The 23,597-nt window shown below is 42.7% G+C and overlaps 4 protein-coding genes across 9 annotated transcripts in view; 3 read left to right on the top strand and 1 right to left on the bottom strand.

The window, feature by feature from the left end:
- The window catches only part of LOC116851099 (fructose-bisphosphate aldolase), an 18,647-nt gene extending 6,080 nt beyond the window's left edge, over nucleotides 1–12,567 (top strand). Inside the window, exons 1-6 of one of the 3 annotated variants that reach the window (XM_032830164.1) lie at nucleotides 4,451–5,120; nucleotides 7,048–7,257; nucleotides 8,138–8,581; nucleotides 9,191–9,544; nucleotides 10,742–10,892; nucleotides 11,424–12,567. In XM_032830164.1, the coding sequence (XP_032686055.1) occupies nucleotides 7,051–7,257; nucleotides 8,138–8,581; nucleotides 9,191–9,544; nucleotides 10,742–10,837 (1,101 nt within the window). In that variant the 5' untranslated portion in view covers nucleotides 4,451–5,120; nucleotides 7,048–7,050 and the 3' untranslated portion in view covers nucleotides 10,838–10,892; nucleotides 11,424–12,567. Of the gene's footprint in view, nucleotides 1–4,450; nucleotides 5,121–7,047; nucleotides 7,258–8,137; nucleotides 8,582–9,190; nucleotides 9,545–10,741; nucleotides 10,893–11,423 lie in introns of those variants that run through there. The other 2 variants (XM_032830163.1, XM_032830162.1) reach the window with 2 other exon arrangements.
- A 94-nt stretch (nucleotides 12,568–12,661) lies between these two features.
- On the top strand, nucleotides 12,662–14,537 carry LOC116851107 (structure-specific endonuclease subunit slx1). 4 transcript variants are annotated; one of them, XM_032830173.1, is made up of 4 exons: nucleotides 12,662–12,810; nucleotides 13,119–13,414; nucleotides 13,542–13,593; nucleotides 13,680–14,537. In XM_032830173.1, the coding sequence occupies exons 2-4, from the start codon at nucleotides 13,236–13,238 to the stop codon at nucleotides 14,271–14,273; spliced, it is 825 nt and encodes a 274-aa protein (XP_032686064.1). In that variant the 5' UTR covers nucleotides 12,662–12,810; nucleotides 13,119–13,235; the 3' UTR covers nucleotides 14,274–14,537. The 4 variants fall into 4 exon arrangements, with proteins under 4 accessions (XP_032686064.1, XP_032686063.1, XP_032686065.1 ...); XM_032830172.1 differs by having other exon boundaries at nucleotides 12,725–12,870; XM_032830174.1 differs by having other exon boundaries at nucleotides 12,725–12,949; nucleotides 13,695–14,537.
- Nucleotides 14,538–15,017: 480 nt separating this feature from the next.
- Nucleotides 15,018–18,619, bottom strand: LOC116851113. The gene is made up of 2 exons (XM_032830183.1): nucleotides 18,473–18,619; nucleotides 15,018–17,772 (listed from the first exon to the last, which is right to left on the bottom strand). The coding sequence occupies exons 1-2, from the start codon at nucleotides 18,518–18,520 to the stop codon at nucleotides 17,536–17,538; spliced, it is 285 nt and encodes a 94-aa protein (XP_032686074.1). The 5' UTR covers nucleotides 18,521–18,619; the 3' UTR covers nucleotides 15,018–17,535.
- On the top strand, nucleotides 18,546–22,728 carry LOC116851110. Its single transcript, XM_032830178.1, has 2 exons — nucleotides 18,546–18,927; nucleotides 22,142–22,728. Exons 1-2 carry the CDS (start codon nucleotides 18,578–18,580, stop codon nucleotides 22,281–22,283), a joined length of 492 nt encoding a protein of 163 aa, XP_032686069.1. The 5' UTR covers nucleotides 18,546–18,577; the 3' UTR covers nucleotides 22,284–22,728.
- The last annotated feature ends 869 nt before the right edge of the window (nucleotides 22,729–23,597 follow it).

Here is a 23,597-nt window from a genome sequence, read left to right as displayed (position 1 = left end):
TCTCTCTCTCTCTCTCTCTCTCTCTCTCTCTCTCTCTCTCTCTTCCTCTCTCTCTCTCTCTCTTTCTTCCTCTTTCTCTCGATTATTATTTCATTCAGAACTTTTCGCTTCGCGTCGGTGGACGCGATATGCAGCCGAGAACAACTGAGGAGTTGAGTCGTGATGAACGATTTTAGAGTGACGTGGAAAAAGGTAGAAAGAGGTAAAGAGAGAGAATAGAGTACAGTAGAGTTTATTAAACCCGGAGGTACTATGCTTCTTAAAATAACGATAATTCTATAGTGTAGAGCAAGAATGCTAGACTTTGAAAAACGCAAGACAAATTTGAGCATAATTGAAAAAAAATTGATAATATTAAAATTATTAAGTGCTGAGTATAATCGCAAAATTAATTATAGACACGCATGCAGCGGAAAACATAAACATAATCCTAGAAGCATAAGCAAAAAAGAAAAAACTAATACTGTAGCTTTTATGCATAATTGGCGCAAGCAGAGGAACACATAAGCGTTTTAAAAATAAAGTGAAAGAGAGAAAAAAAAATTCGAAAATAAGAAATTGAAATATCGAGATTGAATCGCGTAAATCAAGCAAATAACTCGTGCTAACTTCCTTACGGCCCGCAGCTTGATTATGAAATATGATTATGCGCGATATACGGTTGCATATCGTATTTACAAGCCGTTGTGTGCAAAATAGCACGAAGAACATCGCCTCGCGTTGGGATCCAAAGCCACGGTTATTTCAAGCAGTTTATTACTGTCGTGCAAACAAAAATAGTAGTTTTCGCTGAGATCTTTTGTTGCTGAAGATAAAACGACGATTTCATCTTTCGCACTCTCGATTATCTGTTCTCCTCAGAAAATGGATTGCGCGTCCTCGAATTCAGAGCTAACTTTTTAATTAAACCCTCTCTCTCTCTAATGTATTTCTTTATAGCCGTTATTTTATATAGTAAAATTTTTCGCGATAAGGAAATAAAAATATAATAGTGTCTGGAAATTTTTTATATTTCCTACAAGAGAAACATTTAAAACAGCCTTCAAGAAAAAAGGAAGGAAGAAGGAAGGGAGAAAAAGTTTTGTTAATTCAACAAAATATCAATGAATGTTTGATACACTGAGAAAAATAAAAGTAGTTAATATTTAGTGACATTTTGCTTGTGAACGAACAAAATTCCTTCAAGCAAACGTTTAGTCGACCGAACAAATTATGATAAGAGAGAGAGAGGAACGGAGACAGAGAGAGAGTTATAAATTGATTCAAAGATTGCAATTTGGTCATATGAACCATGTTAACGCAACTTATTGTTGCAACTCCTTGTCCTAACACGTAATTTGTGCAATAAATACAATATTTCTTTAAAGGCGAGTGATTTTGTTGATTTTGTCGACCCAACTGCTTTCTTCCTCAGCTCTCTCATGGAACAGCGAATGACCCCCTAGTAGGAACAAATGATTTTAATTTGCTGCTCCGAGCTTCTGCAATCGAGATACAACTGACCTAAGCCAAACAGACAGACAGAATAAATGTGACATTTATCTCAGGCAATATGTACGTTTGTTGAAATAACAAATGACGAGAAGTGATTTGCGACAGTAACTGCCCAATCTGTTCCCCTAACGATCGTCAAACAGCGAACGTGCCTTCGTCCCGACAATCGAGGGACTTTTCCCAGTGTTCTAGGTTCTAAACTCACGATTATTTCCGTTTGGGGACAGAGAAAGTCTGCAATTGATTGTGATTTCATCCAGACACGGGCGAATTGCATCATCCGGTAAATTCAATGTGTCCGCGGACATAGCGGACGTTGCGGACAACCTCTCGTAGTGTACCTCGTGTTATGAGGAGGTATTCCTCGCGCTCGCACGAGAGTTTTCCCACCCTGGCAAACTTTATAATACAATCTTGATAATTGCTTTTGTTCTCGAGCGTGGACAAGTTCTCCTTTCTTGTTTCCCTTTTTTTCTCCTTTCCGCCGGAGATACGAAGTTTCCAGCGGCTGGAAACGAAGTTTCGCTTTATTTGATCCGCGGAACGATATCTCACACGCGTTCACGGAATTTTTCCGAGGAAATATTCGAGCAATCTTCCTTATCCCGCGCTCGTTATGACCGCACTTTCGCCGAGATAAATACCTCCATTTTCGTACAACGGCCCCGGGCTTTCCCGGAACTATATAATTCACAATGTCTGAAACTACTTTTCTTTTCTCGCCGAGACACGTCGTATTTCTGTTTGCACCGTATGAAAATGATATTCACCTCAAAAGTATGTCGTGAATTTGTCGCGAGACGCGACAGACGAAAAACGGCAGGTCGCACAATCGCGCCCCAAACAGCACAGATCTTCACAGGATATCCTCTCTCTCTCTCTACGTTCTAAGAACAACCCCGGATTTCTAAGAAGATCCTCTGAAGATCTTGTGCTGTCTGGGACAGCAATTCACGTAATAAATCTTAGAAATTCTTGATTACTCGAAAGTACGCGGAGGCGATCCTCAGTCTCGACGATGAAAATCGCGCGATCGAAACCGCCCGCGGAAATCGCCCTCGCGCATATAATTGGACGTGCAATTTGATCGGGTCTAAAGCCACGTAATTCTAGCTTACCGTTTACCTCGCCCGCAGCCCTCCTCTGCCACCAGCGGCCCGGCGGCAACCGGATATGCACTCTGCGCTCCCTGCAGCCTCGTATTTCTTCGTGATCGTAAATTTTCATCTTCAGCCCCGGCCCGTGACGTTGCTACACCCCGGAAAGTTCTTCCGGCGCAGCGCAGCGTGCACGTAGCGCAACGGCGACAACGTTTCTCTCGTGCGCGCGTATAAATAATACCACGAGATTCAACAAAGTGTCGAAATTACTCCGACATATCCACCGACCGAACTGACTTACATGCATAAGCTAGCGCGGTGTGTCATTACGCTAGGATAGAATTGGAATCTAGGACACTCACTATAACGCGGCGCCCCTCCCCGTGAGACATATAATTATCGATATTATACTCACACGAGATATAACAATTGTGTAACAATTACTAACAACTAATAACATTGTGTTACAACTATTAACATTTGACGGAAATCTTCACTGATTTGCTAAAAATACTCGTAACGAAGTGCTTCTCTCTGCACCTCTCTCTCTCTCTCTCTCTCTCTCTCTCTCTCTCTCTCTCTCTCTCTCTCTCTGCATTCCCTCTCTCTGTCTCTCTCTCTATGGTTAGTTCACGTCATTCATTTAAATTCCTGGTCGCTACTGTTTACTCGCGAGTTCATTCCTCCGCGACCAAACGATGTCTGGTCGCGATGAGAATATTGAGAGATTCCATGCAGAGCAGTAGTATTTTCTTTCCCTGAAACTTGGGAAGATTAATGTGAAAGCTGAAAAAATTAAACTCATACTAATCTCCCCGTCAGTTCTCCCGCGAAAAGAACTTCCTTCACACTCTGCATTGCAAATCTCCCGATTCCTGCAGACGAGCAGGATTGGAGGGAAACTTTCCTTGCTCCCCATTATCTTAATTGCACTCTCAGCGAGGAAAAAAGATGTTTACTTTCGAGTTCACCTGCTCACGACGCGTGCATCGTCCGGTCGCGATTGCAAATCGAACGAACATCCCGCGAGCAGTCCTCCTGTCCACCTATCTATCTATTCATCTATTCCAATCGCACTTCCACCGGGATAAATACTCGCGATCTAACCTCGGTACTTCCTCGGCCCTCTGCTCTCTCTCAACACAAATACCGAATTATCTTGGACTGGCGACTGCTTCTCAGCCTTCTCCCAGATGATAGCACTGTCGAAGACAAAAGACGGACGCCGAGCTGTTAGCTAACTTACGGATCGAATCGATCGACGCAGTAGAAGCCGGAATCCTAATTAAGCTAGGATTAGCAGTCTTACCGTTGGACTTAATCGGCACTGAGGCAACCATAATAGCGCGCATTCCGCTCGCGTAGGAAGGATCGCGGGGTGTCGGTGCCGATCGCCGATTCGGACCGGATCGCGTCGCCGCGCCGCTGCCTCAGGTCACACGAATTCAGGGTGAGCAGGGGTATCCTCGCAGCGCGCCTCGAGGACGTCTGCGCGTGCTGCATTGCGGCTAGCCCGCTCTCTATCCCCTCTCTCTCTCTCTCTCTCTCTCTTTCTCTCTCTCTTTCTCTCTCGCTCCCCATCGCATCTCGTTCTCTCCCTTGCTCTATCTATCTGTCTCCCTCTCTCTCGCTCTCTTGCCTCCCCCGTTGGCAGGACGATGCAGGACGCATCTTCCACCACCCCTACCGCTCGGATCTGCCGACCCCTTCCGCCCCCTTCATTCCCCTGTCTTACAGTTACGACACTGCACTGCAGCCAGGTACACCCACCTAACCACCCCCTGCACCGTGGTCGAGGGTGCATCGGGGGTGCACCGGGGGTGGAGCACGGACCGGATAAAACCAGTCGGCGACTCGCGGCCGTGCGAGACGCGCGCGCGAGTTGGTTCACTCCGGAACGCGAGCAGGCGAGATGTAGTCGAACGGGGGTGGCATATCGCAGCGCGCGGGGCCTACCCCGTGTACAAGGCCCCGTGTCGTGCCGCACGTCTCGTGGCGTTTATCTTGTCGCTCTCTCCCGCTTTCTCTAGCTATTTCTCTCTCACACACACACCACTCTCTCTCCCCCTCTATCGTCTCCCTCTCTCTCTCTCTCTCTTTAGTATCCTGTATCTCTTTTTACCTTGTATCGGTGTTCGATTGATCATTAAATGATGCACAGCTGCACGTCGCTCTTGCGATCTCGTCTCGCCGCGCGAAAACATTCGGCGCAGGGGTGCGAAGAAGGGCACCCCGGCATCCGGCGAACGACGAGAGCTACGTTCGACAGCTACGTTGGCGCGATCGCGCCGTAGTCCGATCGCGTTGTCACCCTCGCGATCGCTGTTCGCGACGTTGCGCGTTTATTGTTATGTCGTTGTTATTATTACCGGTAGAGCACGATCGTTCTTATCGCCGTTCTGCGTCGTGCGCGTACGTGCACACGCAGCTAACGGCGTCGGGATGTTGCGCACTCTTGTTTACGCTCGGTGAGACGCCACGGCGGAGCTCACGCTGAACGATCATCCTGCTGAGCCCTCCAGAGAGGTAAGAGACCGATCTCCTCGTTTGAATTTGAAACTGTTGTACCTCCAGCAACTTTGTCGAAAGAAGTCAAAGTGTGAATCCGTAACTGCGACAGGAAAAGTCAGAGAAAAGATCTCTCTGTTTATGTACGTAACAATCGGTGAGAGACGAGCTCTCTTGTGCCTGAAGCGTCGAGATCTACATTCATTGATGTCAAATATTAATATCATATTGATATTAATGTCTCCTAGTTCTTCTATAAGAGCGATTGAGCCGGTTGTAACGTCAAAAATGAGACAGAAGTTGCGGAAAAGTCGAGGATTACCTGACATCCCGGTAGGAGATGATTCGAGAACGTTCTCACCGTTGTAATATACTTGGAACACTTCGGATGTAATGCTCATCTCTCTCTCTCTCGCAGTTGCGAAGTTGTAGAAATCTAATTTCTGACGTGAAACAGCGAATTCACGGTTTATCGTACGAGCGGCAAATTCCGGCGCCAAAGGGGCGTTTGTCGAGCGAATTATCGATAACGTGAGTTATCAACAAGTGCAAGTTGGATAAATAGCAGCGTCGAGAGAAACTTCGCGCGATAAGATGTCTCGCGCGTTCTATGATACGAGCGGTAATAGCAGCCAGTTAGTGTGTTGAATCGCACGACGCGTCGTAAACACACGGCTCGCAGAATCGATCGTATTGCTTTATGACCGACGAGTGCTGTAATTCCATTAAGTCGGCTACACGCACATAACCTTGAGACTCCTCGCGAGGAGGAGGATTCAGAGGAATTGGTCGTTGCCGCGGAGGCATTTCGTCGCACGCGATGAATATAGCGCCATAGCTTCATGACTTATTATAATTGCTTCCTCTCATGGGTATGCAGAAGGAAGATCAATATCGTCTTAATGTTCACGTACACGCACACCTGACTCTATTTCCAAGTCTCCCCTGCGACATTGTCGTTTTCTGTCGCTGTCGTCTTTTCAATTTTCGTCGCGTCTCCCCGGGCTACTCAATTTCCCGAACGAGACGATGAACATCCTGTTAAGTCCGTTCGCGGATGCATCAACAAAATTACGTCTCGCTTGCGAAACTACGTTTCCAGTATTCTTAAAAGCCGCAAATGAAAACTGCATCTCGAAACGTCGGGAACGAGGTCAGACGACGTGTGGAGCTGACGTCCCGAGTATAAATGTAATTTCACCAAAAGGACTGTATAGAATCAACGAACACGAACGGCTGAATGCAAAGTACGTGACTAAGTTTTTCACGACGAGTTTCGCGCCGTCAGTCCGGGTGAACGATGAAGAACAGGTGACGCGAGGCGTACACGATGAACGATGCTCGCGACGATTTTACGGACACGCCGCGTTCGGAATGTGCCGACTCTAAGAGACCGCGGTTACTTTCATTCTACGCGCACGGCACGATCTTTCCGCTTCATCTGTAAGGACATTACCTTCTCCCCCTTCCCCCCTCCTTCCCCCCCGGCCATTTCATTGGCCGTCGCGCGGGGATTCTGCCTCAATCGGATAAGAGTGCGCACGTCACGCATCAACGCGTAATCTCAAATCTCTCTTTGAAACCCGTCGTTGAGGAAGAGCTTCTCAGTAGAACAGCTTCTCAGTAGAACAGAAAATCACGATGATGTCAAAATGATAAGAAAATGACCGAATCGCGATCGAGAAATGAGTTCTTTAATCGTTTTCTCGTCGTTTTGACATCATTTAGACGTCATTGTGAGTTTCTGTTCTACTTGGAAGCTGTTCTACTCATCAGCAACGGGTTCAAAAAGGAATCCGAGATTACGCGTTGGTGCGTAATGCACGCACTTTCATCGGATGTTCTGCTTGGGTCGCGATGGAATCGAAGATTTTCGAGTCCAACTCGAATCGTGGCCGCGTTCGATCGAGTTCAATTAGCTTCAACTGGCATTTTGGCGTTGCAGAAAATGGTCGCAGAAAAGTACACTCATGCTGATCCTGAGCTGAAGAAGGAATTGAACACGATCGCCCAGCAGATCGTGGCACCGGGCAGGGGCATCCTCGCCGCCGACGAGTCGACCGCGACGATAGGCAAGCGTTTTCAGGACATCAACGTCGAGAACAATGAGGACAACCGCAGGATCTACAGACAGCTGCTTTTCACCACAGCGAAGGTACAGTCGTACTACAAGAATTGCCGGAGAATTCGCAAAGATATTACATGTTTAACTGCACATATCAATATTTTGCAACTACCAACCTTATTCGTAACGATAAATTGTCTCTTTATTATGAGTTTCACTCATTGATTTCTTTCTAAAAATTTTTCCCGGCTTGTCATTAACCCTTTCAGGACGGGAGACATCTTTTGATGCTCTACATGGAAAAAAAAGTTTGGTTGAATTAACAAAATATCTGGTCGAATATGAACGATCCAGAAATTCTGATTGAAGTAACCCGAATTCTGTTTAAGTCAACCAAAAATCTTGTTAACTTAAACAGAATTCGGGTTACTTCAATCGGAATTTCTGGATCGTTCATATTCAACCAGATATTTGGTTAATTCAACCAAACTTTTTTTTCCGTGTACGGCCTTCGTGCATGTTTTTCAGAAACTATCGATCGGATATTCACAAAAATTGGTATGTAGGGATTTTTTGGGGTGCTCTTTCCAAATTTGAAGTAAAAAATTTGAAGTAAAATTCATAATCGCGGATCAAATATGGCGATTTTTAAAATGCCAAATTATGTAAATATGACTGAATTCCATGGAACTTCATACTCTCTAATTTTTAAAATCTAAGTTCAGATTCGGATTCAACGATCCCGAAAACCCATAGAATACGTATCCTATAATTATCTATACGTATCCTATAATTACTTCCCTATAATTATCTCCCTGTCTTGAAAGGGTTAAAGTAGCATCTCACTTAAAGTTCTCACCTTTGGCGATTTCTTCCTGGGATTCATCGATCGCACGATCTCGTTCGAACGACGAAGACGCGTCGCGTAGTCGCTCGTAAATACACGTTCGGCTTTGCTTCTCACCCTCAGGACGTCATCGGGCAACACATCTCCGGAGTCATCCTCTTTCACGAGACTCTCTACCAGAAGGCCGAAGACGGCACGCCGTTCGTCGAGCTTCTGAAGCAGCGCAACATCATCCCCGGCATCAAGGTCGACAAGGGCGTCGTACCGCTTTTCGGCACGAACAACGAATGCACAACTCAGGGCCTCGACGACCTGCAGGCGCGCTGCATCCAGTACAAGAAGGACGGCTGCCACTTCGCCAAATGGCGATGCGTGCTGAAGATCACCAAGGACACGCCGAGCAAGCTCGCGATCCTAGAGAACGCCAATGTGCTGGCGCGCTACGCCTCCATCTGCCAGAGCGCCAGGATCGTGCCGATTGTAGAGCCTGAGATCCTGCCCGACGGTGACCACGATCTCGCCCGTTGCCAGCAGGTGACGGAGGAGGTCCTGGCGGCCGTTTACAAGGTACTGGTCAATTTACTCGCATTCTCGCCGAGACTAATTGACTTAATTGAATTTTCGCAAGGGCGAGGAAGGTCGTCTCTGTTAAATGTTCCGTAATGCGATTACAGCTATAATCGTGAGTCATGAGGCAAACAGCTGCCACGAGTTAAATCGTAAGAACTTTCCACAAGGAAGATAAAGCCGCTTCTCTTAGATAAGACGAACATTCTTTTTGAAATAAGACGTATTAGATTATAAACATAATTATGATAAGGCCAATGAGAACCAAACATGAAGTGGTATTAGATTGGTGCAGAAGGTTCGTTGTGTTCGCCAAATAAGATGGAAAATCAAATTACCCAATTTCAGAGGGTTGATCAGTCTTAATACTTTAACTTCCTGATGAAAAAGAATAAATCTTTTGCATCAACCTAACATTTACGTATGTGCACACGCACACATATAAGTCGCACTTATCTTACGTTGTTAAATCTACTCAAGCAACAAAAATTTGTAAAAGATGTCTCAAGGACATCCAAGAATCTAAGAAACGTCTGAGAAAAGTGGGATGTTTTTTGAACGTAAAAGGAAGATTGAGATAAATCTAGACGTTTTAATCCGTCCTTTCAGGCGCTCTCAGACCACCACGTGTACCTCGAGGGCACGCTGCTGAAGCCCAACATGGTGACGCCAGGCCAGAGCTGTCCGACGAGGGCGACTCCGCAGGAGATCGCAGCGGCGACAGTCACCGCGCTGATGCGTACCGTGCCACCGGCGGTGCCTGGCATCACCTTCCTCAGCGGCGGCCAGTCTGAGGAGGAGGCGTCGGTCAACCTGGATGCCATCAACAAGCACCCGGCGAAGAAACCCTGGGCGCTCACCTTCAGCTACGGACGCGCCCTTCAGGCTTCCGTACTTCGCGCTTGGGCCGGAAAAGCCGACCAGATCGCCGCAGGTCAGGACGAACTGATCAAGAGGGCCAAGGTAAGCACAAACGCGCGTCTCCTCCTGAGACGATGCTCTTCTTTTGAATTATTGTTTAACAACACGTTAGATTAGTCACTCTTGTTGTTGTTAGTAACTCTTCACCATTAACTCTCAATTATCAAATTGGCAATTGCGGTCAAGTTTTGCTCCTCTTCCCTGAGATTTTGTAAAACTTTGAATATTCCAATAAATGATACATCGACTTGAAGCTTGGGACGAGTAGATTAAGAATATAAAATCTCAATATTATTCTCGTAATCGTCTGGGAGATAAACGAAAGATTTCAGTCTCAACAAACAGCCGTACGATTGAAAAAGCAAGCTTTTGAGCCGTTTATCTCCCAAACGACTACGAGAATAGTATCGAGACTTTATATTCTTAATCTCACACTCGACATATAAGTTTCAAATTGATGTATTGTTAATTAGAATATTCAAAGTTTTTGAAAAAGGAGCGAAATGGGCACTTTTTGATTATTAAAATTGTATCGAGTTAAATGAAAAATGATCAAAGTATCAATTTGTCGATAATCCGCGTAACGTGGCTATCGACTCGAGATCGAATGCAGACAGCGAATCGATACTGTCGCACGATAATTTATTAATTTTATGAATTTTTATTAATAGAATGGGAAGCGATATCAATCTAGTTTTATTAATATCTGTCTTCGTAACGATCGAACAAATAACGACAGCTAAAGATGGACTGCTAAATCTATTCTTGAATATTCCGTGAAGTAACAGCCGCTTCTTTTTCTCATCTCTTTTTTTCTTTGATATTTCGTAAAACACGCTCCCGCGGTTTTTATAATCTATTCCCGCGCGGTAATTGAGAGTTGACGAGTAATTAGATTGCATGCGCAGTTTCCAGTCCGTGGCTATTAGTAACCGTTGACGTTTGAATCATGTTTTACTCTTTTCTCACTTCTGCGTCTATAGATAGTAGCTGTCACTAGCCAGCTCCGTCTTTGATCTCCGTTTTACTCTTCAAAGCGACTTCCCGTTTTAACATTTACGTTCCGCGTTACCTTTGCACTTTTGCCCTTCCGCTGTGCTTCCGTGCGCTAGCAAGTGATTTTTCTCGATGGGAAAGAAATCTCGTTACTGTTTCTTTTCTCCCTTTTTCCCGCAGCTGCGGTCGCTTAGAGCGTCGCGCGCATTTCTTTGCATGTCTATGTAATGTGTGCTTGTTTAGGCAAACGCCGCAGCCTGTCAAGGCAAATACGTCGCCGGCAGTATTTCTAGCAAAGCCGCTGGCGCCTCTCTCTACGTCAAATCTCACGCCTACTAAAACCAAAAACAAAAATATATCTTGCCTTTCCACGCAGTCCGTTTCTCCCGTGGCAGTAAGTACAACGGATCAATGTTGAAGAGAGACGTTGGTTCCTCGTGGATCGACTCCCACTATCAATTCATCCGCTGTATGGATAATTTTGAAAACTTAAGTTTGTCTTGCGATGAAAATATGTCATTTGAATGATCCACGAGTCGTTAATGTCTCTCCCCTTAATGAAAGTAACGAAACGATTGAATTAATTAAATTTAATAAAGCTCGACTGTTTCACGGTTCGATCAATAAAGTTAAAGTTAAAATCATCAAATTTAAAGATATTTCTCATAATAAGTCCAGCAAACATGATGACGTTAAATAACGTTTTAATGACGCATCGGTGACATCTTTATAGTAAAAAATACGTCATTAATACGTCAATTAACGTTATCCTGCTAAGTTCCTCTTAAAGAGGTAAGACATTAGCAGAATTCTCTTGAAGATTTCTCTGTACGCTTTTTCTCTCCTTTATTTTCTGTGTGGTGCAAAAAGCTCTTTCTCCGAAGACTAATATCGCAAATAAAACACGTGCCTTCTGTTTCCTCAGGCTAACAGCGAATCGGCGCTTGGCAAGTACGCGGGCGGCGTCGCCGGCGCCGCGGGAGACGCGGCGCTCTTCGTCGCCAACCACGCGTATTAGGTCGACCAATAGAGAGATTACGATGCAAGAGAGTACCGTGTTAGACGCGAGATTAAGTCACCTAACGTTGCTGGAAGTACCTCGCAGGATCATCATCGCCATCGTTCTCCATCGTAGCCGCGCGAAAGAGGAGGAATTCCATCACGGAGAGATCCAGGACGATCCAGGACGCGCGAGGACGCGTCAAATTCGAAGTTCCCAAGATTCGCTCGTCGCCGCGTTTCACCGTGACATCGTTTCTCACAGATAATCGAATATTCCTGAGTCTAGTTTTAATCGGACGAATGTTTCGCTCCTTTTTTTCTTTTTCTCCTTTTGTTGCGTGAAGCTCAATCGATCGTGTGGCGATTTTAGTTTGAGCCCGCGTCGTGTCTGATTCGATTCAGTGGTTCGGCTTCGCCCGAACGATCGTGGGAGAACCTCGTGGCTGCGCCCTGTGCGACAGTCAACATGTCAATTTGACAGAGGACCTTGTGAGAAATATAATATACAAGATATCGAGTCAGTTACTTTCCTCCTTATTGATGCAGACTTTTTAATTTCTTCTTAATATTTTTGCCAACGCTCTCGACGCGGTTTATTTTCACAATAAACGAGACCCATCGATGATCGAAGAACGAAAAGGGCTCAGACATTGCGCACCGATCACGAACAGATTTCGCGACACTCGATATTACGCGACATAGCGATTATTCTATTCTGTAACATTACGAGACATACAAAGCGAATATATAAATTATATAAATAAAAAAAATATATATATTGTCAATGTGTCGTTGTATGGTATTCTACGTGTATAAAATAATAACAGTGCAAGAAAAAAGAGAAATAAGTAAAATAAAGCGTATATTAAATGTTGTTTGTTAGCGAATGAATCGAGTATTACGAAATCGTGCTATATTGTGTCATCTAATTAGACAATATTATATGTATCTTGCATATAGGCACTTGAGTAATCTATTTGAGAACTATCTCGTACGTCGATGTTATATCTAAATATTTTCATTGTAATCTAGGTCACCAAATACAACTGTGGAGGGCAAAAAAAGAAGCTGTGTGTATATGTGTAATTTTTTTTAGAAACTTCCTTCTGATGATTATACGTGAGTTCCCTCGTAAGGGAAAAATACAAAAGTAGCGCGGAACAGAACCATAAAATCGTAGATATTACTTATTATCCACCGAGCAGAACCGTGGACTTGGCTACGTAATTATGTTTTATGGACATAGAGGCGCTTCAGAATAAAGTACCGATAAATCCTTCACATGGCGGCTTTCAGGCTTCTCTCTGTTTGTAAGTTAGACGTATTTTTTTCACGTGTTGTTTTCAAGCAACAACTCAATAGCGGGTCAGGTAATCTTTGCACTTCCTATTAACATGATTCGACTGTAGACCAAAAGATTTCTTTGTTTTTAATTAACACGATTTAATGGTAAGTTGAACAGTTTTCTTTTATTTAAAAAAAAATCAATTATCGATTCATCGATCGACCTGTCTCATTGCTATTGTCGATACTTTTGACGTTGGCGGGTCTCAAATACAACTGATGAGTAGAATATATGTAAACTTTTTTTATATTACATTCTTTAACATCTTTATAGGTGTGAAAATGGGGTACAGCAAATACAAAGGTTGATTGACAATTGTATAGACATGCACTGGACTATATTGAATGGTGCTTTATATGATTCTATGTGCTCCAAAAGGAATGTTCAACAATGGAAGAACCTGAAGTAGTTGAATATTTCTTTGGAGTGTATTTGTTATATTGTATAAATCCAAAGTACAAAGGAAGGACATATATAGGATACACTGTAGATCCAAGACGTAGAATCAAACAGCACAATGCTGGCAAGAAGCATGGTGGAGCGTGGAAAACTAGTAATAGAGGACCATGGTAAGATTAAGTTTTACTTCTTTTTATTATATAGTGTATTTTAATGTATTATATAAAATAATTATATATATTTTTTTTGTACACATTTTATGTGCACATTCTGAATTATAATAATTATTATTTTTAGGAACATGGTTTTGATTGTTCATGGATTTCCTAACAGCACCTCTGCGCTTAGAGTAAGTTTTGAACAATTTTCTATCAAGAAAACCTTATCAAAAGAAGTTTTATATTTGCACACACACAGAAAAAAGGGATTGTTTAGAGTATATTGTTTCAGTTTGAATGGGCCTGGCAGCATCCACACGTTAGCAGACGGCTGAAACACATTCCCAAGAAGAAGTCATCGCAGAAAGTGTTTGATTTCTATCTAACAGTCCTGTCTGAAATGTTAAAAGTTGGACCTTGGTGCCGTTTACCTTTAACAGTACGCTGGCTGGATTATGAGTTCTCCAAACAATATTATGGATGTATATCTCCACCGTTGCACATGCCTATATGCTATGGCAAAGTCGCCAGTTGCAAAGTCAAGCAAACACAAGATGCGAAAGCTAATGACATTCAGTCACAAGAGTCACCGTCGGTGACGGAAAAGTTGTGTCCTCTTTGCGGCTCGACAATGACAGAGAAAGATTCTATTAGTTGTATAAAACCAAAGTGCCTTTTAACTGCTCACTTGATTTGCTTGGCTAAAGCATTCTGCAAGGACGGAATGATTTTACCAATCGAAGGCATTTGTCCTGCATGCAAAACTAACGTTCTCTGGGGAGACCTAATAAGAAAGAAGAACGGCTGTTATCAAGATCTGCAGGAAACCGACCTTTCCAATTCCTCCTTTAGCGACAGCGACGATACTTAGATATAACTTAATAAATCCATTTTCTATATTTACTTATACAAATGAATATGAATTTTTATATTGTTTAACAAAGCTAATACAGAATACGACAAGGACGCGATAAAAAATCATTGTATCATAAAGATTTCTCACATCATTGACATCATATGTATACATTATATTGATAATTATGTCATTGGAAAATAACGAGAATAATCGTTATTTAAAAGAAAATATTTATTTTTATAGTTTTAAACACAATAAAGTAACGTGTAAGCGATTTAATATCCGTCGCTTAATTTCTCGTCATTCTGTTTTGTTACATTATAAAGTCTAGACACTGCCGTGACTCGCGCTTATTTATATAACCACGCTAACATAAACTACGATCTATGGCGTCACGGTAAACGGTACTCGTGCCGTGTTAAACTCGATAATGTGTGACACACGAAACGTTAACTGTTATACAGGTGCACCGATGAATTCTTCTAGGTGGACATTGGTTTGCCGCGTAATTAGCACGCGGCGCTCAGAACCGTTAGCGGAATGCTCGTACGTGATTAAACAGCGCCATTCACGTCGAAACACTCGAAATGTATGAGGAGAACCAACGTGTCAAACGTCAGTTGCTTTTTTCTCGGTCACACGTACGCCGCGTAACAGTTTCTTCGACCGACCGCGACTATTGTTGCAGATCTACTCGCGTCACTCGTACGCGAATGGTGCCGCTTTCTGATGTAATCACACAAAGAAAGTGTAACAAAATCAAAATAGATAAATAATTTATTGTCGACATTTTTTTTTATAAATTTGTTGTCTTTTGTTACAAAAGAGAGCGCGATACAAATACAACTTACGCTTGTTACGTGATTTCTGATGTAATCGCACAAAGAGTGACAAAATCAAAATAAATAAATAATTTATTGTCGACATTTTTTTTATAAGTTTGTTATCTTTTGTTACAAAAGAGAGCGCGATGCAAATGTAACTTACGCTCGTTGCGCGATTAATAGTTAGATACACATGACAAACTAAAACTACGCGATGCTACCGAAAACTAGTCGAAAGATTGACTTTTAGCTTTCTCCCGTTCGAGTCATGAAAGGGTTTCGATGAGAGGATCGACGGTATCGGACAGATACATTCGGAATCGTGTCGAAAAATCGATACACACAAATTGCAATTGAATCCGCCAGCTGTCATCGCCGAAACAATGGGCACGAGGTGCAATTTGATATAACGATGCTTCGTTTCCTTCCATTTGTGAGATGCGCGATAATAAATTAAAATTATTATTATTCCTTAGAAGTACGTTAAATAGATAAATATTCCGTGGAGATAATGATAACGCCGCTTTCCGTTTCATTTAACGGTATTCAAGACGTTTCTCCGTGATTCCAAGCTCGTGTTCTAACTTCGATAATAACACAGGTTGTTTATAATTCGATAATAACACAGACAAATTTTGACTTTTGCTCTGATCCCCAGATCTCTATAGATGATCTTGAAGGTTTTTAGCATTCTAAAATCTGTTGCCCAAACTGCTCTATCACGTCAGTTTTGCGAGATATTTTGATCTAAAAGTACTAAAAGAGCCATTTTTGTCATTTTTAAGTTAGAATAAGTCTGAAATGAGAAGTGATAGGCCAATTTAGTGAACGGATTTGAGTTTAGCATGAAAAAATCTACTAAAGTCGATTGTTACGTTCAATAAATTAAAAAACAAATACTCCATATATCTGCGCTAAACTTTTTATATCCTTTAACACACGTTGATAGGAACATCATAGTTCTCGATTTAAAATGTTTATTTATATAAAAACTAAAACATCTAAAATTATACTTATTTAACTTTTAATGTATTATATTATTGAAATTTTAAGTATCATGAATCATGTATACAAAATTACTATTTGAAGTCACATATAAAAAGGATTGAGAAAAATATACAGTATTGTTGTATTTATTGAGTTGTATTAAAAAGTGATTTTGATATTTTTTCATACTGAATTTGAATACGATAACTAAATCGGTCTTTTCGTTTCAAATTTATTTCAATCTGAAAGTGATAAAATGGCTTTTTGGCACTTTTTAGGTTGAAATATCTTGGAAATCTGACGTAATAGAGCATTTTTTCATAACATGTTTGGTTTCAGCGCGCCAAAAACCTTGAGGATCGCCTACAGTCTGGAGATAAAAATTGATGTTTGCCTGCGTAATACACCATTCATTTTTGCCGTATATTTCAGTCAATCATTCCGAGAGCGTAAGTCCAAGTTACACATTCGAATTCATTTTTAAAGCATCAAATACACCGACAATGTGAGCGACCCGATCGCTGTAGGTTCGCAAAATTGCTCTTGATCGCTCTCAAGATAGAAACGTGTGTTTACGCGGGGATTTCCAATTCGCGATCAGCAAACGCTGATCCTACTGGACCAGAACTGATGGAGTTGATAGTTACGTTCACTTAATACAGGTTAAATAGAAAGCGGAAGCGAGCGATTCGCTGGCATATCTTCGTCCGTGGTAACCGATGCGCGTCCATTAACTCTACCGAAATTACGAATAACGGTACGGAAAACCATTTAGAAAAAAGAAATATAACCTCGCGCGCGTGGGATTGAGTTACGGACACGCGCACGTGGCTGAGTCGCAATCCAATCAGCGCGTTTACGAGTGAACATCTCTTCCAATTCGCGGGTCTCCCACACGTACGATACCGATCGTGTTCATATCGATAACTTATCGTACCAACACGGACTCAAAGTTAACGGAACGCCCCTCGTTCGTTCCGTTATCGTGGCAGGATCGAGGATACTCGATAAGCCACACTTTCTTCAAGTTATCCGTTTTTGTGCGAAACCCGTCAAACTACTTATGCAAATTTCCGACTTTCTTTCTAATTTTTACACGCCACCTAATCGCACGTGAATCGCACGGCACATAAAGCCACATAAAATTTGTTTTAGATATACTTACTATGAAACAATAGAACACATCAGAGCCGCCGTGGCGTACGTATACGCGCACGAACGTACGCGAAGGTGAACATGTACAAGCCGCGCTCGCATGCACATAGGTCAATTTTCATCTACTTCGTCCGATTCGTCCTCGTTTGGTACCGCGGATCCAGGCATTCTCCGAGACGCGGAACTAACGAGATCATCGTACCTCATAATTTCAACCAAGGAGGAGAAAAACGGGGAGGTCGATTCGAAGGCGCGCGCTTCTCATTCGGACGAAGATCCTAAAACGCGATCAACGCTAAGAGGTATCTATTTCAGAACAGATCAGGTACGAGCTCGACATCGTCGCCGTAATCGCTGTAGTCCTCGGCGCCGGGCGGCACGAAAATACCTCCCAGCACACCCGACAGATTCTCACCCAGCCCCATCGCTGTGGCCACCCCGAAGACTAATCTCATCACCAGCAGTCGCATGAAGTTCACCACGTTGGTCTCCTTGCTCTGCAGCGACAGCTGCGTCGTCTTCTTCGACCTGCTCTCGGCATACCGAATCTGTGGATCGTGAGACAATTTTCGGGACGTGTTGCCGAGGGAATAAGCGACTTATATGTATGCGTGTGCTTGTATCGAGAAGACGTGATGACATAAGTTCAAGGGGACGTAGCTTGAATTTTACACACACTGAGAGAAAAAATAGTTCAAGAAATGGTCAATATTTATTTCTTCGGTGGATGCTAATAATATATTCATTTATATTAATATATCAAATATTGCTCACAAGAAGACTTTCTTGAAACCTTAGAAAAACCTTAGTTTTTTATCAAGACAATTGTTTATTTTATTTGAATAAAAGAATTTAAATCTTAATAAATATATAAATATGTTATTAGCACCCACCAAAGAAATATTTGCTATTTTTGGAGTATTTCTTCTCATAGTATATTGGTGTTAAACCAATGAAAGAAAACCTTACTTTATGAACCGTTATTCAGACACAATACAATGTCCAAAATCGTGACTTGAGACATCTTAAAGATCTCCTAAAGACGCCTCAAAGACAACTTGAACACATTTTATGTCCCGATTTTGAACATTGTGTCTAGGTAGCTCTCTACGGAAATATCGTATGACGGTTTCAGAACACCTTGTTTGCGGAAACCACTGCTAACTGATCTCCCGCGAGGGAAGATTTCAGGATGAGAGGGTGGCTCGAGAAATTCAATTTGCCCGGCAGTAGAAAACGCATACTCACACTCGTGCAGACGAGCAGGACTCCCAGCAAGACTAGCCGGGCCCTCATCCTCGGCGCTCTTCCTAGTGCGCGCGCGATGATCACTTCCGGCGACGATGTGCGGCGATGATGGATGGGCTCGACAGCGATCGGCGTTCACCCAGGGAGACGACGTCGCGGTGTTCGCATGCGGGGCATCCGCGCGGTCTGGAAGATCTGTCGCGCCACGTGCGCCGTGCAGAACTGAGGAAGATCGACTGGCGCGAGCGACAACGGTCTCGATCGCGCCCGGCCTTTTTTTCCACCACGGCCGCCGATCAGGATGAAGAGGAGAAGACGTTCGAGAGTGTCGGAGCGCAGGACGAAGAGGACACGTTCTCCCCCGAAGCGACACAACGACGACGTCGACGACGATGGGTGAAATCGACGCGACGCAGACAGAAGAACCGTGGCTCGCGCGAGTCAGAGAATCCTACGTTAGTATCCTACCATAACGGTACACCACGAAAAAAAGGCATTCAGGCCAGTCTCGGCTGCAAACGCGCGCCATAAGGTTGCGCGCCAGTCATCGAGCGTCTTGCAACGCGAGACGTCCGGCGCTCACGTGTGTTTATCGCTTCGTCACGAGTTTTAGCGAGACGCACCGCGAGAAGGCGTCATCGCTCGACTAAGAGGCTTAGAGGCTCATATGATCGTTTACAGCTAAATCCCGAGCTATCATGTCACCTGACGAGATCGTGACAGCAGGACGCGGGGAACTTTGACCGCTTAGCGCGAAGTCCGAGGAGGGTATTAGCTGTTTAGAGAGATCTCCGTGAGGAATCGTCGCTGCTTGACGAAAGAGAACAGATGACAGCCGGGAAATTGTTACTTTAATTAAAATACCCGAAGACTCAAGGAACTAGGATTATCCAGCGCAACAAAGTGGAATTCGCGGCGAATGCAATTATCTAGCGAGATAATATGATTTCAGAAAAAGAATTCTAAGAGCCAAATCGCTCAAATAAACCAGAGGAGTCATCTTAGAATCATGTTGCATTAATTCGCCCAATAAAGTATACAAAAAATTGCTCGCACGGCGCTGTTCATGTACGGGTTCATGTACTGTTTATTAACAATGGCAATCAAACACATTGAAAATGCCTGACTGATTCGAATTAGCAAGGATACAGTAGAGAAATGTAACTCATGATACGTATCCCTGTTGAAATTAATGGATACAAAACGATAACATTGCATAAAGTTTAACCCGAATTTCTCAATCAACACAAATCAAGAAGACGTTGATTGATTCACATTGAAACTCAGACTGAACATAAAATTATCTTCGTTTTCTATCCATCATTTTAACGGCTTTCCCAGAGAAGATATGTTTCACATTGAGACGATCATAGGAGTTCTTGGGAGCGTTGTGATTCCACATTTATTATCAAAATTAAAACTCAAAATAGTGAATTTAAAGTGGCAGCTGTGAAAAGCTTAAATATTGATATATTTAAAATTTGTACTTGGATTCTTTTCTGATCACTAATTACAATGCAAAAGGTTTAAATGCAAGGTAATAGATCTCAGATAGTGGCTACAAGAAACTTCTAAACAAATTTTCGTATAAATCAAAATCTGCTATTCCATATACGTTATTGATGGTTGTCAATACGATTACACAGTAATATAACTTTTATAGAATCTACTTGCCAACAAAACGCAATCCTCTCTTCTATAAACTCGTTGAGAAAGATGGAGAAATGTTTGATGTTGACAGTAAGCCAGCTAAAAGTTGGACTTGAAAAGTTCAGATAACTATATTTTATCGAAAATATTAAATTTAAAAGCATACTAAAATCTCTTACATCTAGACTCAACCTTCCTCTTTAAAACAAGCCAGGATAGAAATCGATAGGACTATTTATCTTAAAGTTCTTCGTAAGTGGGAGACACATATGTTTTGCAAGTAAAGGATTAAGCAGGGGTGTCCTTCACTTCGTTTTATGGGCTCTCGAGTGGTGGCAAAGTCGATTCTGCTGAGCGCGATTAATTGTACTTTGAACGTGAATTAATGAGACGCGCAGCAATATCACGGTGACTAGTGGCCGTTGATCATCACGGCATTCAATAATGTTAACGATATCGTACGCGCGTATCCTTTTACTACTTGTCCCAGATCACGACCCTGTGTGCCATTGGCCTGCTTACTATTACGTAGGGAAAATAATAACGCGGTAAAAGTCCGGAGACTGCGTGCTGGTAGAAACGCATAAGAAATTAGCCTGAATCACGAGTGCCGATGAACGGGCACGGATCGTTAGTCGGCGCATCATCCATTCGTGCCGTATATTACGCGATGTGTTACGAAAATTTTTTTCCCATCGTAATAACGTTAGCCGCAATTCCCGCGGCCGCTCTGGCTACCACCAGAGAACCACTTACGATTCGCGAGCCACTCAGAGATATGAGTCCGCTTTTAGCGGAACTGTAATAACTTCAAATTCCCGCAAGCGAATCTATTTCACTTTCGTCGCGTCTCGTACATTATCGTGATGAAGTCATTGGAGAATTTGTATCGCGCTCGTGGAGAGAGAAAAAATTACAAGCCATCTCGCGCGAACGTTCTCTTGCGTGATGTCGACTTCGTCGTCGATCAACCTCGACTTTCCCGTTTAACGTAACTTCGCGCACATCGCGTATGTGAAAAGTAAAATTCAACGAAAAAACGAGGCAAGCATCATGCAAGGTAGAAGTATCAATGCCTGGACACGTATCTCTGGATCCTGGACTTATTGTGTTTAAACAGAAATATTGAAATCTGACATAAAATATACAGGATGTCCAAAAAAAGGATTTAAAAGATTTATAATTCTGAAGTTGTTAGAAAGGTGATTTTTCAATCTATGTTTACTAAACATTTTTTCCTTATAAGTACGTATTCTGTAAGTCTTGAACCCTTTTCTTTAAACCATATAGATATTGAAATATACACGGAAAAAACAATTCCATTGGTGCAACCAAATTTTCGGTTGCTCAAGGATCAGACGAAAACTGATCGGCTGTAGAAACAGAAAAATTCCTTTATAAGACTTTTGTATAGTCAATTGTTTTCAATTGTCTCAACCGAATTCTAATGTCTGAATGTTCAGACAAATATTTTCGGCTGCGACAACAGAAATAGTAATTTTCATAACGGAGATATCACTTCTGATCATCTAATTTCCAGTTGACTCCTATTTGGTTGCACCAACGGAGATTTTTTTTCGTGTATGTTGAAAATTTAAACTCATATTCAACATATATAATTCGACAATGTAACTCAATATATTCCTGCTTGAGAGCTTAAATATTCCTATGTAAAGACCGAAACAATAAGAATGTTCAGACACGCGTTCGGAAATTAATATTTTTACCTCAACATCGCAACGTGATGGAACAAGGTTCTTCGTTTCACCCCAACCTCGTGTTGATCGTATCTACTCTGTAGATCTCGAAGCTTTTTTCTGACCCTGTCTATATACATGTGTTGAGAGTTTAAACTCATATTGAACATATATAATTCAACATATCCTATGTTAAAAGTTTCAATATTCATATGTAAAGACCAAAGTAACAAGAATGTTCAGGATCGAACACGTATCTGAGAATTGATGCTTTTACCTTAACATCGCAACATAATAGAATGAGGTATCTTCGTTTCAGCAGCCCCCTCTCGATCAATACTACTACGTTTACGATTCCTCGCGATGTCGACGAAAGCGCACAATCGCCGTGTGATTATGCGCTCCATCAGCGAGCAAATGGAAATGAACGGATGACGGCGAAGCATACGATCCGCGAATGTTGATACCGGCGACGATGACGTGCGATCGACGCCTAAAAACGAAGGACGACCACGAGGGCGACGGAGGAAGAGAAAGAGAGAAAGAGAGAGAAAAAGAGAATGTATTCCCTTCGGATTCTCGGTTGTCGATCCATCCGGCGATGAGGCAGCGATGAAAGGCAGGATGCGACCGGGACCGGACGTAACGAGCCTGGCATACGCAAACAGTTCCAGAAACGAAGGAAACACCGTCGCCGTCGTCGTCGCGCTGCGATGACTTACACCCTGTCGCGATCAAGATAACGCCGCTAAGCACTGCAAAGGCGCGCCTTCTAAGTCGACTGCTACACGGAAAAAAATAATTTTGTTCTTTTAGCAAAATCTTCGTTGCTACTGCATATTCGTAGTGACATAAAAAAAAATTTGTTGACGTAACTAATTTTACAAATTATTCGTTATCAGAGCAGAAGTAGTTTCGTTGCCAGGATAGAAAAAATTTGTTGAGTATATTTGTCCTAAGAATCACGTTATTTTGCTATTGATGCAAAATAATGTATCCTTAGCAAATTTATTTGCTATCGGAGCAAAACTGCAACTGCTTATATAAATCCATCATGATTCTTATAGCAAATAATTTGGAGATTCAGCAAATTATATCCAGCAAATAATGATTAGTACTCTTAGCAAATCTTTTTACTGTCCATACAATAACGAAAAGATTTTGCTAGACCAACAGAAAATTTGCTGTGCCAGCAAATCTTTTTTTTTAATCAGTGTAGACAACAGTCGTTGGGGCAACAGATACGCCTTTTGGACGTGTCCACGAGGCGTTGCCTGTTTTGTCGGTCGTGCACTTTACGACGTAATTTCACCTCTGAATTCGCGCGACGCGCCGCAACTCTGACTGAACTCTGGGAGGCGAGGAAGCAACGCGACGTGTATCGATTCGCGTTTTGTCGCACGATCGCTATTTCTGTTGTGTGTGCTCGCGATATACAATTTCGTCCTTCGTTATTCGCGCGATCCTCACACGGTGACACGGGCGAAGAGTATTCGTCATTTTTCGCACCTCGTATTCTCAAATTCGTGTATTCGGGTCACACACGAGGCCGCGCTACGATAATCGTATCGGGAGTTTCACGTCAACGGTCCAGAGTCAAAGCGCAACGTCATGTATTAACGATGTTCCTTTCATGTCAGTCCCATGCCGTGTAGCATGGTGTAGACTTATGATTTTACTTCGGCTGTAGAGAGCCAATTTTGAAATATCATCAATTTCAGACATCAGTAGGAGATACCGTAAATCGACGGAACTTCGGCGAGATCGTCTGAAATTAC

Source organism: Odontomachus brunneus, unplaced genomic scaffold (assembly GCF_010583005.1).
Source record: "Odontomachus brunneus isolate Ranch 3 - 2012 unplaced genomic scaffold, Obru_v1 Obru_scaffold_165, whole genome shotgun sequence".
In the NCBI taxonomy this organism is placed as follows: Eukaryota; Metazoa; Arthropoda; class Insecta; order Hymenoptera; family Formicidae; genus Odontomachus; species Odontomachus brunneus.
Note: the sequence above shows the minus strand (reverse complement) of the source record. Positions and strands in the feature narration are given on the sequence as shown.